The sequence below is a fragment of the Echinops telfairi genome, unplaced genomic scaffold, assembly GCF_000313985.2.
Source record: "Echinops telfairi isolate 266 unplaced genomic scaffold, ASM31398v2 ScPeMD7_7469;HRSCAF=8507_1, whole genome shotgun sequence".
In the NCBI taxonomy this organism is placed as follows: domain Eukaryota; kingdom Metazoa; phylum Chordata; class Mammalia; order Afrosoricida; family Tenrecidae; genus Echinops; species Echinops telfairi.
Genome location: NW_022111373.1, coordinates 12,611,393 through 12,628,384, shown reverse-complemented (window position 1 = coordinate 12,628,384; position 16,992 = coordinate 12,611,393). Strand labels below are relative to the sequence as shown.

The 16,992-nt window shown below is 39.7% G+C and overlaps 1 protein-coding gene across 1 annotated transcript in view; it reads right to left on the bottom strand.

Moving 5' to 3' along the window:
* Nucleotides 1-16,992, bottom strand: part of FBN2 (fibrillin 2) — a 266,701-nt gene that overhangs the window by 118,110 nt on the left and 131,599 nt on the right. The window contains exons 9-13 of the mRNA XM_004696589.2: nt 9,250-9,402; nt 6,968-7,165; nt 5,860-5,997; nt 1,180-1,299; nt 79-204 (exon numbers count right to left, since the gene is read on the bottom strand). Of these exons, the coding sequence (XP_004696646.1) occupies nt 79-204; nt 1,180-1,299; nt 5,860-5,997; nt 6,968-7,165; nt 9,250-9,402 (735 nt within the window). The remainder of the gene's footprint in view (nt 1-78; nt 205-1,179; nt 1,300-5,859; nt 5,998-6,967; nt 7,166-9,249; nt 9,403-16,992) is intronic.

Genomic DNA, 16,992 nt, shown 5'->3' with positions numbered 1-16,992 from the left:
AACAATAGACCTGGTTCTTAGTAAGAATGTATATGTGCTTTAAATAATCTTTTGCAAGGAAGCAGGCAATTTCCATACCAACACAGTTCTTTCCATCCGTAGTTAATTCGAAGCCGGCATTGCAAATGCACTGGAAACTCCCATCTGTGTTCACGCAGCGACCATTTTTACAAAGAACCCCGTTCTGGATGCACTCATCAATATCTGAAAGATGAACAGTGGCCAGGCATATTGCTTTTTCAACACTTTATAGACGGAAATTGTAAAATGATATCATTTTAAACATCCAGGTTGTTTTTACATAGAAACGACATTTTCCATATCAAATGGTATTTTCAATGTCCAGATTGTTTTAGCATACAATATAAATGTTTTACACATTACAGTAGGTTAGCAAAATTTCCATTTCTCACTGGCTTTTTCCACAGTAGGTGGACATAAGCAATTCTACAGGCCTGACTTAGAGTAGCTGAAGAGGGTAAGAAACTGGAAGATGAGATGGGTGTGCAGAAAGAGTCTGAGCGGGGTCATGCCTTGGGAAGGAGTGGCGTGGCTGCTTTTGGCCTGGGAACCCAATGCCTTGAAAGTCAAAGCGAAGGGTCCAGTGAGAGGACAGTCACTCCAGAAACTCCGGATTAGGAGTACTACGAGGGGAAGGTGGACTTGAGCAGTGACCTATGGATGCACAGGAAATGAAAAAGACGCCATCTGCTAAAAGGATTCCGAGATGAATCAGCTGTGACAGTGGAGTCTGAACAACAGTGGTGGGCATAGCGCTGAGACCGTGAACAAAGACGGTGCATGTTTGCTGGTGGACCTACGAGAGGGGCGCAAAGCAAACAGTTGTTAAAAAGGACAATAAATCTGGAGCCGTGGTCATGAGTGAAAGGGAAGACTACTGATGTTACGTGGCAACAGGAAGCCGTGGTCCAGGGAAGGGAGACAAACTGCATTTCAATGACGCCAGACACCGAGAAGCCAGTGCAAACAGTGTGGGTGTGTCAAGGAGGCACCTCTGAGGGCCTTGAGACTCCGGGGGTAGCATACAATAAATCTGTAATCGTGTGACAGCACTTACTTCATTCCATGTCTTCCTTTAATACATGTACTTGTAACCTCAACAGCCTTGGTCACTACAGTTCACAGAATATTTTCATATGTGAGAGCGAACTGCCTTACCAATGCATGCTTGCTTGGTAGGAGTCCTCTGGAATCCAGCATGACATTTGCAGTAATAGGATCCAGGTGTGTTAACACAATCTCCATTAGTGCAGGGATTTGATGTGCATTCATCAACATCTGTGAGCAGCAAAAGAAACCATTACAGACTTCACTCCATTTGTAGAGATGTTTGTTTAAAGTACGTTTAGCTTTCCCAAATTTGAGAGAAAGCCAGTTAGATGGGTAACACTCTAAATACCGGAGTATTTATAAATGAATGAAAATTCCTTGCTTCAAATGTACGCAGAGGCTAGTCTGGGGGCTTACGAGAGTATTGCCTATTGGAGTTTATAAGGGGGTTTGCTTTAATCAAGGAATAATGATTTTTCAGTTGGAAAACTACAGTGATTAAAGGCATGGGCTTGGAGAGAGCGAGCAAGGGGTTCTAAACACGCAGCATCTAAAAATCCTTATTATTTATAGGACTCTTGATTGAAGAGCCATTCTGAGGCTCAGGGTAGTGTTCAAACAATGAAAATATTTTGATGATATATTTATAACCCTGGCAGTGACTGCTATTAGTTTTAAAGGAAAATCTTGAGAAATTATCAATTCCCTGGTTGTTGATTGTAAATTGTTTGTGAGCTCAGGTATATGTGTACCTTTTGGGGTATTTTATAGTATATTCAGAAGCAAGCATTGGAAAATGGAAACGAAAGAAAACAATAGCCTGGTATCTTTCATAGTTTCCTGTATCTTGGAGCCTTTAATCTCTGTAGTCTTTGCTTTTAGTTCAAATCTTAAAAGTAAGAAATGCCACCCCCGGCTTTGAATTCATGTCCTCTTAAGGCTTGATTCAGCTCAAACCATACTGTAGAATTCAGCGTCTGCAACACCAAGCTGTGGCTGACAGATGAAAAAGTTTGGACGAGTCCCATGCTGGGGAAATCACAAGTGCCATTCAGCATTAGAAGTTTAATTCATCTTTTCTCTGTAATGCTCTCTAAATGTTATTTTGAATGCTGGCAAATTAATACCTGGTAGGCCTGGGAGGACATACCAATTTGCCATTACAGGTATAGGCGGGGGGAGTGAGGGGAGGTTTCCAAAAGTTTGTAGGAAAATCCCCTTATCTTTTAATTCCCCCTTTCCATTAACTTTTTGAAGCCCCCTTGTGCATGTCGAAACCATTAACATATCCTGTGTCAGCTAAATTTGAGAGTACAACAATGAAGTCAATTCACAGGTTTACCATTTAAATAAACAGACTGCTCCTTTCACAGATGTTCTTAAAAGAAAAACTGTACTCTATCAAACTCACCAGCCTCATTTAAATAAACACTCACACTGAATGCAATTAAAGCTCTCTGGGAAAGGGTGGAGGGTGGGGGAGTGGGGTGGGGGCTAGAGCCTGAGTGACCCAACTCACAGTGGACAAAATAAAAACAATGAAGAATAACAGGATTAAACACATTTCCAACGCATTCAAAACATCCCTTCTGCCCCTTCAAAGTCATTTACATGTTAACCTTTGGTTAAGAATATGCAGTCTCCCGAGCTAAAAAAGGACACAAAATGAGGAGAAAAGTTCGAGCACGAGTTAACTATAATGGAGAGACTTTCCAATATAAAATGCCACCTTCAGTTGGCAAGCGTTGAAGATACTCTAAACTGTGTGCATATTTCTGAAATGCACCAATTGAACACGTGCTGACGATCCATCTTTACGGACGTAGGCCTCACTGTAAAAGCTCTGCTCTACTGCAGAGTAAGAGTCCATGCACCTACCAACCTCTGAAGGTAAACTGTTCCCAAGACCCCTTGTTGCTTTGACACCTCTGCCACCTGTGTCCTGGGCAACCCTAATTCATTTGTGCCTCCTATTAGTGACCCTACCACAGCGATTAGCACTGTCCCTGTGGGTTTCAGCGACTATAAATCTTTATGGGAGCAGAATCCTCATCCTTCTCATGTGAAGTGGCTGGTGATTTCAATCTGCTGCCTTTGTGGTTAGCTGTCTCTAACGTGCAACCCACTAGGCCACCAGGTTGCTTTGGTGTTAAGAACTCGATGGCAGTGAGTTTGGCTTTGGGCTTGTAAGTGACTTTATAATGCCTACTATTTGAGACTTTCATTTAGTGGTTTTGGGTTTGCTTTGCTTTCCAGGGTTATTTTAAGAATGAAATTAATCACAAATGACCACCACCGTGCTTTGGAATGTGTATCCCATGCCTCTCTAATCTGAAGCCTCCAAGCCGAGTATCTCCAAGTAATCACATCGTTTGCCTTGTTTAGAGGAGCAAGAATATTTAAAAACCTACAGTCCGCACTTCAAGGTCTCCTGGGAACTGAGCATTTTTAAGTGAAGTTCATGAGATTTTTCAATCTTTGATATCAATGAAAGAATCACCAAAAATGTTGATGTCAAAATGGTTAGATTCTCGGAAAGTGCTTAAACCTTGAAGAATGGTTCACATTTTTATTTAGAGTATCTATATCTATAGTTGAATTTGTGAGAGCTCTGGAATTACTTGTGAACCAACTGCAAAGGCTAATTGTTTCCTACAACTGAAGGGAGAGGAGCTTGAGTGAGTTAAAACCATTGCTATGGCAGTTTAATTTACATAGATGCCAGGGGAGTCATACAATTTCAAGCTAGAGTAGAATTCTCAGGACAAGGAGAGGAAAATGGGATGAGCAAAGGTAACTGCTTCCAGGCATCAAGAGAAACTCACCTGATAGCAAAATGGGGCCATTTCTACTTTCCTGGTCTTGATCTTTGAATACATTTATTGCATTGTGAGTTGTACTGCTTTAACAGGTAGAAGGTACAGATATGATTGGCAATTTGTTATTCCTCAAAACACTAATATACTTAAAACAGCTACCACTCTTATCTTAGCCTGGACACTAGGTAGTTAACTTGAATCATTTTAGCTTCTCCTGGTACCCAAACTCATTTGTCACCACTAAAGGACTGAAAACAGAAAGAGCACAGCCTCCAAAGCTGTACTGAAAATGCGCCCCGATAGTGACGCTGTCTCCCATAATTCCGACAGTTGGAAACACAATAAAAAATCTTTGAAGTTGTAACTATGCAAGGTCAATGATAAGCTCCACTAGAATGCAATGATGCTATTACAAAGTCTGGGTAAACTGCAGATGCTTGAGTTGTGTATGATTTACATTAACATGCTAACAAGGTAGAAAATGCAAACCCGCATGATATTAGTTTACAAACGTGTGGCCAGAGTCCATCTCCACTAGGTTCTGTGAAAAAAATTTGCCCCCAATCTATTAAGAAGCCCTCAACACACCCAAAAGAGATTCATCAACTCTTGTCTCCCAACCTGCTTTTTTGCTAATTTCATCAATCAGTTAGTGCCACTACCATATGTGCAGTTTTGTTCAGCCAAAACTTTGCATGTTGTTATAATTTCCTACTCTACAACACCCAACATACAAAGTTTACTGATACAGTTTCAGATTCCTCATTGCAACTAAACTCTGAGAATCTTCCACTGATAAGTTTTAGTAGAGTAGCCCCTTCCACCAGAAAACCCCCCAGAATTAAATAATCAATTAAAATATTAATCTAAAAAGGAAATTAAGATAGTTCTCTTCCCTTTACTAGCTACATATGTTTAAGGATGGATTTTCATTGCCTTTTTTAAACAGCCAGCACATTACAAGAGATTAAAAAGAAAAGCTGATATTATACACCAGCTGTTTTATATTAAATAGATTTTTAAGTTCAAAAATAGAATGACATACTTTTCAATATATTTGTTTTAAAAAAGATTTTCATAAAAATATTATGCTAACATGATCAGGGTTTAAAATGAATAAATATTTTTAAGTTTTCATCTTTGCTTTCTTATATGGTGATTATTAATAAATGCCACCCTCAATCATTTTCAAGAGTGAAAGGAGCCTTGAGATGAAAATATTTGAGAACTGCGGCTCTGAAGTGCTTAGATTTTAGCAGCCTATCTCTGGTCTTGCCATCTAAAGATAGATTAATGTTCTGTAAAGCCATTTTCACAATATATTAACTGATACAGTGTGATAGTTAAATGTGTCAGCTAGGCTATGAAGCTCAGTTATTTGGTGGAAAACTAGTCCAGATATTGTTATGAAAGTGTTCACCTGTGCTTGACATCTGAATCAGTTGATTTAAGTAAACAGACAACTTTCCATAACTTAAGTGGGCCTTAACCAATTAGTTTTCCATGGGAAAAGGATCCCGCCCCACGACGTAACCCCGAATCTTTCCAGAGTTTTCAGCCTGTCTCCTGACCTGTGAATTCTAATTTGTTTCTGCCACAATTGTGTGAGTTAATTATTTAAAATTAATCTCAATCTCTCTGTCTACACTTTGAAACTGTTTGTTTCTCTGGAGAACTCTGACCCCAAAACCCTGACAATTCTGGCAAAGAAAGGAGGGAGGAAGTAAAGAAAAACAAAGAGAGAGGAACAATGACAAGATTCGGGATGTAAATGAGTGGGGAATTCCTGAGGTCCCTGAACTTAGAAGCAAGTTCAAGGAATCACAGGGAAGAGTATGCACATGGAAAGGGAGCTGGGCCATTTACATCACTGCAAAAGAATTTTTTCTTCTCTTAATATCTGCTCCAATTGTTTCCACAGTCTAAGAGCTATTAAAAGTTGATAAGGGTCACAGAACCAAGAACCTACCTGTACAGTCGCCATTTGCATCCTGCTTATAACCCATGTTGCACTCGCATCGGTAGCTAGAAATAGTAGGGATGCAGCGTCCATGTAAACACAGATTAGCATGGTGCTTACAGATGTCTATGGTCTGGTTCAGGATTGCTAAGGAAAACGAAAACAGAAGTAAAGAAAAGTTAATCATTAGTATATACCTTACTTTTCTTTGAGTTGATTTTGATAAGGGTATTTAATAATAAGTTACTTAAGGGTTTATCAAAGTCAACCATTTTCTATCTTTTACTAAACCCTAATGGAGAAGAACTAAACATATTCCTGGGCACATGGTTCTAACTTGTATTCCTTTGTGAGGTTACATATATAGAAATATTGCCCATAACGATGTCTTTTAAAACATTAGGGCTGTTCTACTGTAGATTCAGATGCTTTCTGATTCCCTTCTGTGACTCAGCTGCATATGCAGATATCGTAAACAGGCAATATGCCAAAAGGAATAAACAGAGCACTGTGGGACATCATTAAATATTATTAGCAAGAGGAGTTCTTTATAAAAATATGAACTTAAATGTTAAGTACACCAATGCCAATTCTGGCCAGAAGTTCTCAATTTCTTAAGTTACTTAACTAAAAAGGGTGAAGAAGCGAAAGCTATTTGCATGATAATATTTGGATAGGCACAGAGCAGGACAAATTCAGTTTATCTCAGCTGAGCAATAGTTCTGGAAAAGAATTCAAGTGGTGCATGGTCAGGGCAGCTGAAAGAAACACCATGATCCTCCTGCGCCCCCTCCCCCGCAATAAAAACCCAGTCCCCTCATAAGAACCCTTCTTGGTGGTGTCATCTGGACTGGAGCATGACTGAGCTCTCATTTGTGTTTTTCAAAGAGAGTCTGGGTCACACATTCATTGTTCCACTGTAGCAGAAATTTATGCAACAGAAAAACAAAATGATCTTAAGAATTCTGCCTTGCAACATGATACATTTGACCTCTGAGCAGGTGTTTACATACATTAACTAATTAAAAAAAAAACACTTAAAAAGATTTTAGATCATACAAAAACACTTGAGGCAGAATACTAAAGGACAGACACATCCGCAACCGTGGGCACTCACTTAGTCCGGTGATGATGGGTCCCTGTCCTCCGGCTCCAACACCAGCTCCCCCAACGCCAGGAGAAAAGCCATTGCCTCCTGGGATAGGAATGAAGCCTGCCCCGCCCGGGCCATAGCCATTCCCTCCAGGTCTGGAACCAGCACCCCCAGGAATCCCACCGATTGGAAGCCCATCCATGCAGAGTCTGCGGTATTCCTCTGGAAGAAAGAAACTTCACTTGGCTACCATTCCATACGGTCAATACATTGTATTGTAATCGATGGTTTTAGTTTACATTAGTCTGCAGACCACAAGGTCAGCAGTTCAAAACCACCAGCCATTCCACAAGAGAAAGATGATGCTTCCTACTCCCAGTAAGAGATACAGATCTGGAGACTCAGAGATAATTCTACCCTGTCTTACACGGTTGCTATGAGTCAGAAGTGACTTGATGGCGGTGAGCTTGTTTTCTGGTTTTTTTTTTTGTTTCTAGTACATGAGATTAAGTAGATTATCTTGATAAAAGGTTTCCTACTCTGGCAGTAGCAGGAAAGGGTATAGCTACTTCAGAAATACATTAAAACCTACTTGCCATGTGAGCTTTTTAAAGTTGTGTGCCTTAATAATGGTCTACGTGCACATTTTCATTTTAAACTCCTAAGTAGTGTTTATAAAATTCCAGACACAAAATTGTAAATAACGGCAGACATGTAACAATGTTGAAAGAGAAGTGGCAATACTAGACAACTGTCTAAAATTTCTTAACCATTCTCAGAATTAGAGGACTGTATCAGCAGAAAAAAAAATCATTCAAGAAACTGTTTCAGTATTAACATTACTACAATATATTATTGATAGAGCAAAAAAAATAATAGAAAATGGGATTAAAAGGTAAATGACTTTTCCTATGAATTTCTCATAAAGCCTCTTTTTATAAGGTTCCAAAATTATTTCCTGTGAATTAACACTGCTTCTCTTTTGTTTAACTATATAATTTTGCTATTTTATGGCTTAGAGATGTGTACACTTTTTAAAAATCCGTAACAGTACATATAGGCATTTATCATTATAAGCATACTTCTGAAATTTCATTGTTTTTCTTGTTTATAATTTAAAGTAAAAAAGGCAACCACTCATTGCTGTTGTCTCAATTCTAGTAACAATTCTCATAGTACAATTCTCTAGTACAATTCTCATAGTACAATTCTCATAGTAACGCTATTGCAACACAGAGAAACTGCCCCATTGGGGTAACTTCCAAATCTTAACCTCTTTTGTAGGGACAAGTTACTCGACCATACCCCTCACCCCTTCATTCCCCAGCAATTAAACACTTTTGTACAGCAGCCCACAATCTCTGAGAAGGTGTCTGTAGGGACCTGTTCTGGCAGCCCCTGGGATAGCTCCATCTCCCATCCCCAGGGGTGGTATCACACAGGGCCTCCTCATTTCCAAGGTAAGGCTGTAAGTCTTTGTACAAGTACACAGCTGTAGCTTTCTCCTGGAGAAGCTGGTAGATTTTCCCACTCACCTTTTGGTTTGCAGCAGACTACTTAACCACTGTGTCACCAGTGCTCTTGTGAAAGAGACAATGTTAAGCAATACAGAGACCTTTACATGACAACCATTCCTTGCACTTTAATGTATACAATATATATATGAAGAGGCGCTACTTCACGTTCTCTCTAAAGTAATGGACACACAGCCTTAGTTATGTGGCAGTAAATGTGGCCTCTCGGCAGTTATGTGGCCTCTCGGTCTTTTATTCTTAGTTTTCAAGGATAAGATAAGAACTATCTTCAAGGATTGGGTCATTATGCACTGAAAGGATATTAATAAATATGAAATAAAATATGAGGCGGCTTGAAAACGTTCTTCCATTATCGCTTAATTCCACTCCCCACACACTTTCTGCAGCCCTCTTGTATGAATGAAGATTATTTATACACGTGTTATAAATTTTATAAACAAAGATCCTCAATTTCCGAGATGAAAGAATTTAAAACTGAATTCGAGTTCTAACATTCAAAAAAAGTTTTTAATAAATGGGTACAAACAAGTCTCACTCCACTTCAGGAATTTTTTTTTTTTGCCCACTGATGTTAATAAGCTAGGCATTTTCAAAACTGATCCCCAAATACACAATACCTCTGTATCTTCTCTAAATCCAACATCAAATCATATAGAAAACACTAATGAGGATAAAAGATGACCTAGTTTGAAGAACTAAAGCCAAGTACATATTGCTAATAACTTCCCTCGCAGTGCTTATCCTGAGCGGTGGGGTCAGACAGATGCTCACCAGAGCCTCTGACAGGGCAGGCCTCGGGAATGGATCCGATGCCCCAGCAGCGGCCAGGCTCACAGCAGCATTGCATCTTCGTCATTCTGCCTGGGAGCTCCTGTGCGCAGCGACCGTTTACCAGGCCTGAGAAACATGTGCCTGTTCTCTGATCTGAACATAGAAAAACAAAACAGAAGCCATGGCAAAGTTACACCAATCCTTCTAAATAAGAATATGAAAAAGAGGTCATGATGAACTTAATTACTTTACATAATATACGTTATACTTTTAATTCCTTTATTCTTTTAAATTCTATTATCTATACTCATACCATGATTCATTCATTCAACACGTATTCACTAGATACCTATTCCATGCTGTATGATTCCAAATCACGACAGGCAGCTTTATAACCCCATGTACGTCAGAGTACGATTGCGTCCCCTCGGGATCTCAATAGGTGATTTTTAGAAGTAGATTGCTAGGCATTTCTTCTGAGTCATCCCCAGGTGGACTCTGAACTGCCTGTGTATTAGTTATCAACCAACTAGGTTAACTGCTGGACCACTAAAGGGACACAGAAATTAATGATGTGGAGGAAGGAGGCACTTGTCCAACTTACAGCAAGGAGCCAAATCTACAGACGTGGCACTGAAAGAATGCAGCCACTCAATCCCACCCTAGATATGTGAATTTGCCACCGTATGCAACTGAGAAATGGTGGTTGCTTGTTATGCAGCTACATCTGAGACTGCTACAGGCACACTTTTAGTAAGGTTGATAAGAGGAGGCTCTGTTGAGGCAGCGACAGCTGTCTGAACAAAGTGAGAGAGCATTCTAAAAAGACAGAGGGGGATGAACTTGATGTGTGTGGAGAACAAAGGGCTACTGTGACCAGAGAAGAACATGCAAACGAAAAGGTATAAGAATATGAGAGAGGGAGAGAGAGAGAGAGAGAGAGAGAGAGAGAGAGAGAGAGAGAGAGAGAGAACGATGATGTATAGTCATGTAGGACCTTAAGGAAGGGCTTCAGATTTTACTTTGAGTGCTATGAGAATCATCGAGGGGCTGCAAGCAGAGGAAAGGGGTTACAGTTTTAAAAGATGTCTTTGGTTGCAGTGAGAAGACGTAGCCTGAGCAGAAGACCGGTGAAGAGGTTACTGAAGAGGTCCTGGAAGGAGATGACAGTGAAGATAATGAAACACAGTTAGCTAGGAGATTCATTTATAAGGTTGAGCCAATGGGAACTTGCTTGGGACTATTCTTCTAATTAGCACCAATGGATACCTGAAAATAATGATGTAGTATTTTCTGTATACTGATATAAAAGAGCTGTCAACTGAAATCATTTACAGAAAGGCAAAAATGGAGAGTTTTGTACCATAAGGGTCTTGCTAAAAGAAAATGTAAAAGAGGGTGCCTCAGGCAGAGAAAGGCAATTCTAAATGGAAGATTTGAGATGAATGAAGGAATGATGATCAAAATATTAATAAACGTGGTTAAATCTAACCAAGCATCAACACAGCAAAAACTAATTTGTTGCAGGCAGAAAATGGAAATATGGTAGGAATTTGGAGGGCATGAAAGGTAAGCCGTTCTTATAATCTTTTACTGTTTGGACCTAGGTAAAAATATAGCTTAATTTTACATTTAATGCTAGATATAAATCTTAAAGTGTCTTGGAGAACCCCTAAAACAGGATGTAAATAGTATGTCCGGTAACTAGTAAACAGAGAAGAAGGTTGGGCATAGTGAAATGAAATGCATTAAATCCAAAAGAAAGGGGGGAAAGGTAACAAAAAAGATGAGACAAATAGGAAAACGGAGCTAGTAAAAATGACAGCAAATATGTAAGTGACAAAATCTACTATCTGCATTGTTAAAGAGTCAATTCTGACTCAGAGAAAACCTACAGGAAGGGGCCAACGCCCCTTTGGGTTCCAAGACTTTTACTCCTTTGGGAATAGAGAGCCTCAGTAACTATAATAAATGTAAATGGCTTTAAGTCTCTATTCAAATGATAATGGTTTGCAGGGTACCAAAACAAAGTCAGAAATTAAAATTTAGATTGTTTAGATGAGGCACATTTAAAACATAAAAGGAAGCAGACAGGTGAATATACAGCAGGCAAATTGTATTTAAACTTCCACTGCAACTTACAACGACAAAAATATCATGAGATTAGAACAAGATAAAATACTTAGAAAAAACTAAGAGGAAAAGAAGACAAACAGAGCGCTTTCCTGGTATAAGACCCTATTTGCCATGGAAATATAACACTGTAATACTTTTAAACAGTATCACTTTTTAACAATCCCACATACAGCTGATAGAACAAATGGAGAAACTGGGACAGCACCATCAGCGTGGGTAGGATGCAATTCTTAACTCAGTAGGCAGAGAGAACGGTTTAACACTATATGCAACAAGTGTGATCTAATGAATACATCTAGGATAGTAATCCAACAATCAGAGCAACCATGTTTTTCAAGCGCATAAGGAAAATCTACAAAAACTGATCACATTTATTAGGCCCATATAGCAAATATAAACACAGTTCAAAGGATTAGTACCATCTAACTATATTCTCTGACCTTCATGTACATAATTAAGCTAGAAATCATAACAAAATGAGAAGCACTCTATAATTCCCATGACTCGCTATGGGTCATAGCATCACATTGAAAATAAGTAAAATGCCCAACAATATGGATAACAACCTAACATGTGACCCTGAGAAACCTGTGCTACACCATCTCTGGACTGTCACTGTCTGTGATGATATTGCAAGGGGTCCACAGACTCACGTTTACATTGGGCATGCACGGCAATGTGAGTATATAATGCCTCCCAACGTGTCTGCACTACAGATTTCCACATACAGTGATTCTAGAGCTAATGCCGTGACCCTTTAATACAGTTCCTCATGTTGTGGTGACACCCCCAACCATAAAATTATTTTCGTTACTACTTTATAAATGCAATTTTGATACTGTTATGAGTCGGGTGACCCCTGTGAAAGGGTCATTGGACCCCCAAAGGGGTCATGACCCAAAGGTTGAGAACCACTGTTCTAGAGTGATCAAACAGAAGTCCATTTATAATTAAGAAATATCCCAGTAGCTTCATTTTATGTATTTTCTACATCAAAGATATGAAATTATAATCAGATGAAAATGTAAAGAAATTTCATATTGAGAATGGTCTTCAAATTTAATAATATTAAAAACCACTGACCCATATAGCTTGGGAAATCTCTGGACAGTTCTAAAAATACATATTTCTACAAACCCAGCCTTCTTTGAGAAGGTGGAGAGAAAGAATATTATAAATTCTAGTAACATGTAAAATAAAATCCACTTTGTCTTTTCTAATATCAACAGGAAGGCAGGCAATTTACTTCCAATTCTTTGAGCCAAAAACATATCAAGATGAAAAATCTACTCAATTCACACTACCAAAAAGAGTATCTTTCAAAGTAATCTAGAAGCAGAAGCTTCTAGAATCTCTCCGGAAAGTGTATGGCCCTTAAAAGAAAGCAGTGTGTTAAAAGTGTGCCACATGGAAGAATCTCGGAGGAAGAGAGGCATCTACAGCACTAACTTAAGGGTTCCCGGCACACCAACCAGGACCCAGGGAATGAACGCACTGGGGCTGAAGGGAGATGAAGCACATTCACTTTACCTGAGGACAAATTCTTCTGCTTGGGGTATATTTAAAACTGTAAGGGTGCCATGTCACAAGTAATGAAAACAAGTCTATTCTTCCATCTCTTATCACCCTCACTGCTTTCTCTGAAAAAGCTTTCTCTGAAGTTTTATTTACAGCCACACTGAAGAAGAGGAACTCATTCATCTCCTTTGGTTAAAATACAAATCCAGCTTAAACCAAAATAATGGCACTTTTAGCAGAATTTGTTTTATGAGTTGACATTTAGTCTAAACTTGATTTACGAGAACTAACAGTTAATTATACGATGTGATGAAAACTTGGCAAAAATTGGGGGCTGAATCTTGGAGAAAAAAATAGGCCTCCTGCTGACTACAATTTACTCATTAACAATGGAGGGTTCAGCCAAAATCCACCAATGAGGCTCTCCCAGGTCAGAATATCAGTGATAGTGGGTGCGTGATAAATAGCAACCATTGTCTCAGTCTTCCTCCTTTGCTTCTCCGGTACCAACACCTGCCTCTGATGGTCTGGCTCCAGCTGGCGTGTCGCCTTGATCAATCAGTTCTACAGAACCTTGTTAAATCTACAATGCTATCATGTTTACATTATTGCTAGAAATTACTAGGGTTTGCCTCTTCCCTTTAAAGTAATCATGTGCTTTCTTCCACATGGTTTAATCTTCTAGGTAACCTGCATTCAACCCGGCATGCCTTGCCTCCCACTCATGGTTTAGGCGATTTTCCAAGCAAACACTCTTTCACAAAACCATTTTCTCTTTCTCTGTACACCTTTTCAGTTGAACATTTTTATGAGTTTGGTATCCACCCTATACTGGTTTCAGTTGAGAAAGCACACAGGCCCATGTAAGCAACACTCAGCATGACCAAGAAGTGCTGCATAACATGTAAACTATGTTGTACTCTGAATGACTGTGTTTCACATAGCAACACATGCTGACCATCACTTCATGTCACTGTATAAGTTACCTATTTCTCGTAAACACAGCCACACCCCCACTGTTTTCCTAGTGATAAATTTTGTCTCTGGGCTGTTTTAAAAAGATTCTAGTGGCCTATCACTGCTTGCAGCATCAACCTGAAATTCCTCAGGACGACAGTTAAAATCCGCCTGCGCAAAAGCACACGTGTCTTCTTGTCTACCGTGCTTGTCAAGTCTAGGCTGCGTTCATTTATGCCCACTGGTCATGCTGCCGTGCCTGTGTTACAATATGGGAAGTAATGGTGTTAATAATGCTGTGGATATTGTAATGACAATAAATGCCAAAACGTATTTACAGGGCATTGTTTTATTGCTGTAGGATGTCATCAAGAACATTTTAACTCACGGGGACTCCAATGGACAGAGCAGAGCTGCCCTAATCGAATTTCTCTGGCAATAATCTATATTCAAGCACATCAGGTCTCTCTCCCTTGAGCTGCTGGGTGGGTTTGAACTGTCGGCCATTGTGCTTAGCAGTCAAGTGCTCAACCCTGCCAACACTAGAGCTTCGTCTGAGGGAACTTAACAAGTGTGCAAAGATTATTAAGGTATGTTTCAATTTCTTTAAGAGCTGACTGACACTGGTATTGCATGCAAGTAACAAAATAATTTTTCAAAATAATTCAAAAAGAAGCTTGATTAAATGAACTAGACTACATCAAGTTAGGAATTTGACTTTTTTAGTTAGCATATGAGGAAAAGGGGAAACAATTCTGTTTTAGAATTAAAATGGCCAAGGAAATTTCCTGCCATACAGAAATGGCTTTCCACATCTGAAACAAAAAGTCAGTTTACTTATATAAAACTGTAATGTGGTATAGACTCAGGCTATTTGTGTTAACTAGAGTAAGAAATTAAGGCAATGTTCAGCGTGTTCCATTTTGAGCATAAAGTTGCAGATAACATGCAGTTTTGTACTCAAAATAATAATTATGAATTCATTCAATTCATTATAGTTAGCACATATGTGGTTACAAAATAAATAGCATGGAAATATCCATGGCACATATAACTCAATCATAAATAAATCCAATCTATGAAAATATGGACCAGATTGTTGAAAATCATAAACAAAGATCTCTTACACATTAAAATGTTACATTTATTTATTTTTTCATATATGGAAAATACATCCTTGGTCCAAATGTAGCAGTGAGTCAAAGAAATTTAAAACTGCTAACACTGGCTTTGTAAATTTGGACAGTCATTCCCCTTTCCTTAGGGACTTTCCTACGCTTTTATATTCTTGGGAGTGAGCATGTGGATCCTGCAATGAACTGGGGACTCCTGGTTAAAACAGAACTCACAGTGGCCAGCCTTCTGAAGTTCTCGCAGGCTCCTACCTCTTGTGCAGCCAGAACAATTCAGCACAGCCATGTTTAATAGGATGGTCAATGAATACAAAGCAGTGGCTGAACCACTTGGTTCTTTAATTCACTGTCATTCATTTGATTTTCATATTGATCCAGAAAACACTTGCCAGGTTCAAAATTTCATGCAAGGGACTATGTGAAGTCCAGGGGACACAGTTTCCCAGAGCAGTAACGAAGGCAGGGCACAGTCTGCATCACCCACGCCCTCTATGTAGGTCACGTAAGGATGGCTATAAAGAAAAATGGAAAAAATGATATCTACGTACTACTTAAAGAATAACTCCCTGAACTCACTGCCAATGAGAACTGCCCCTGTGGGTTTCTAAGACTGCAACTCTTGAAGGGAATAGAAAGCCTCATCCTTTTCCTATGGAGTAGCTGGTGGCTTGGATTACTGACTTGGTGGTTAGCAGGCCACTACATAATCACTCCACTGCCAGCTCTCCTACTTAAAAGGGCAAGTAGGGGAATCTACGTTCTTTGAGTAGAGGGGACAGGATGGGCAAAAATATGGCAGTGTGGGCAAGTATTGAACCTCTGCCCAGAGTAGGTGAGGGTTTTACCTGTCCTGAATTCCATGAGTTGAGAGCTCTTATCTGTACCAATGTGCGTACTCCTGTCTATCCAGATCTATAAAGTAGAACTGGGTCATGGCAGTCCAGGGGAGGAAGCATTCACGAACTACAGGAATGATGCCTGATTCGTTGGTGCTATACTGCACCTTGGTTGAATCATCCCTTCCTTATAATCCTTTTGTGAGGGGATATTGAGGTGTCTACAGATGGGCTTTGGGTCTCCACTCCATCCCCTCCCACCTCATTTGATTGATATAGTTGTTTGCTTTGGATCTTTTGATAACCTGATTCCTGATCCAGTCGACACCTCATGATCACATAGGCTGGTGTGCTTCTTCCATGTGGGCTTATTTGCTTCCCTGCTAGATGGCTGCTTATTTAACCTCAAGGCTTTAAGACCCCAGAAGCTATATCTTTTGATAGCTGGGCACCATCCACTGTCTTCTCCACATTTGCTTATGCACCCTATTTGTTCACTTTTACAGAACTGACACTTGACCAAAGAAGTATAACCGGTGCACAACAGAAACTCCATTCTCCTAGAAAGAACAAACAATTTTCACACAAAGATGAGAAGATCCAAGGGACATCTTATTTGCAAATCAGGCTGTCAGTCAGCATGGGAGAGAAGAAACCACACAAGCTGGGCACCCTGACATCTAGGCACAGGATCTCTGCTATCTTAAAGTACGGTGTATCGCGAGGGAGAGGAGGGTCCGGAGTCAGAGAGGCCCCGGTGTGACTCTTGTCCTTTTATTGGAAGTGTAATTTGGTGCAAGTGAATAACCTCTCTGAACTTCAATTCCTTCCTTTGTAATCTTGGAATAACTTTACCTGTTACATAGGATAGACGCTAAAAAAACAAATCATACGGCTTCAGTGCCTGGCACATCACGCCGCTGTGGTTAGTTGGTGATGAGTTGATTACGGGCTCATGGTAACTCCATGTGGACGGGGAAGTACTACTTTACAGGGTTTTCAACGTTTGACTTTTCAGATGCAATTTGCTAGGTCTGTATTTTGAGGTACCTCTGGGTGGATTCAAACCTCTCTTTTCAGCTGACTCCTCAGGCACATCATTCTCTGCTCCTATTATTACTATCCCCACTACCACTTGAATTAAATCAGGAATATTTTATTAA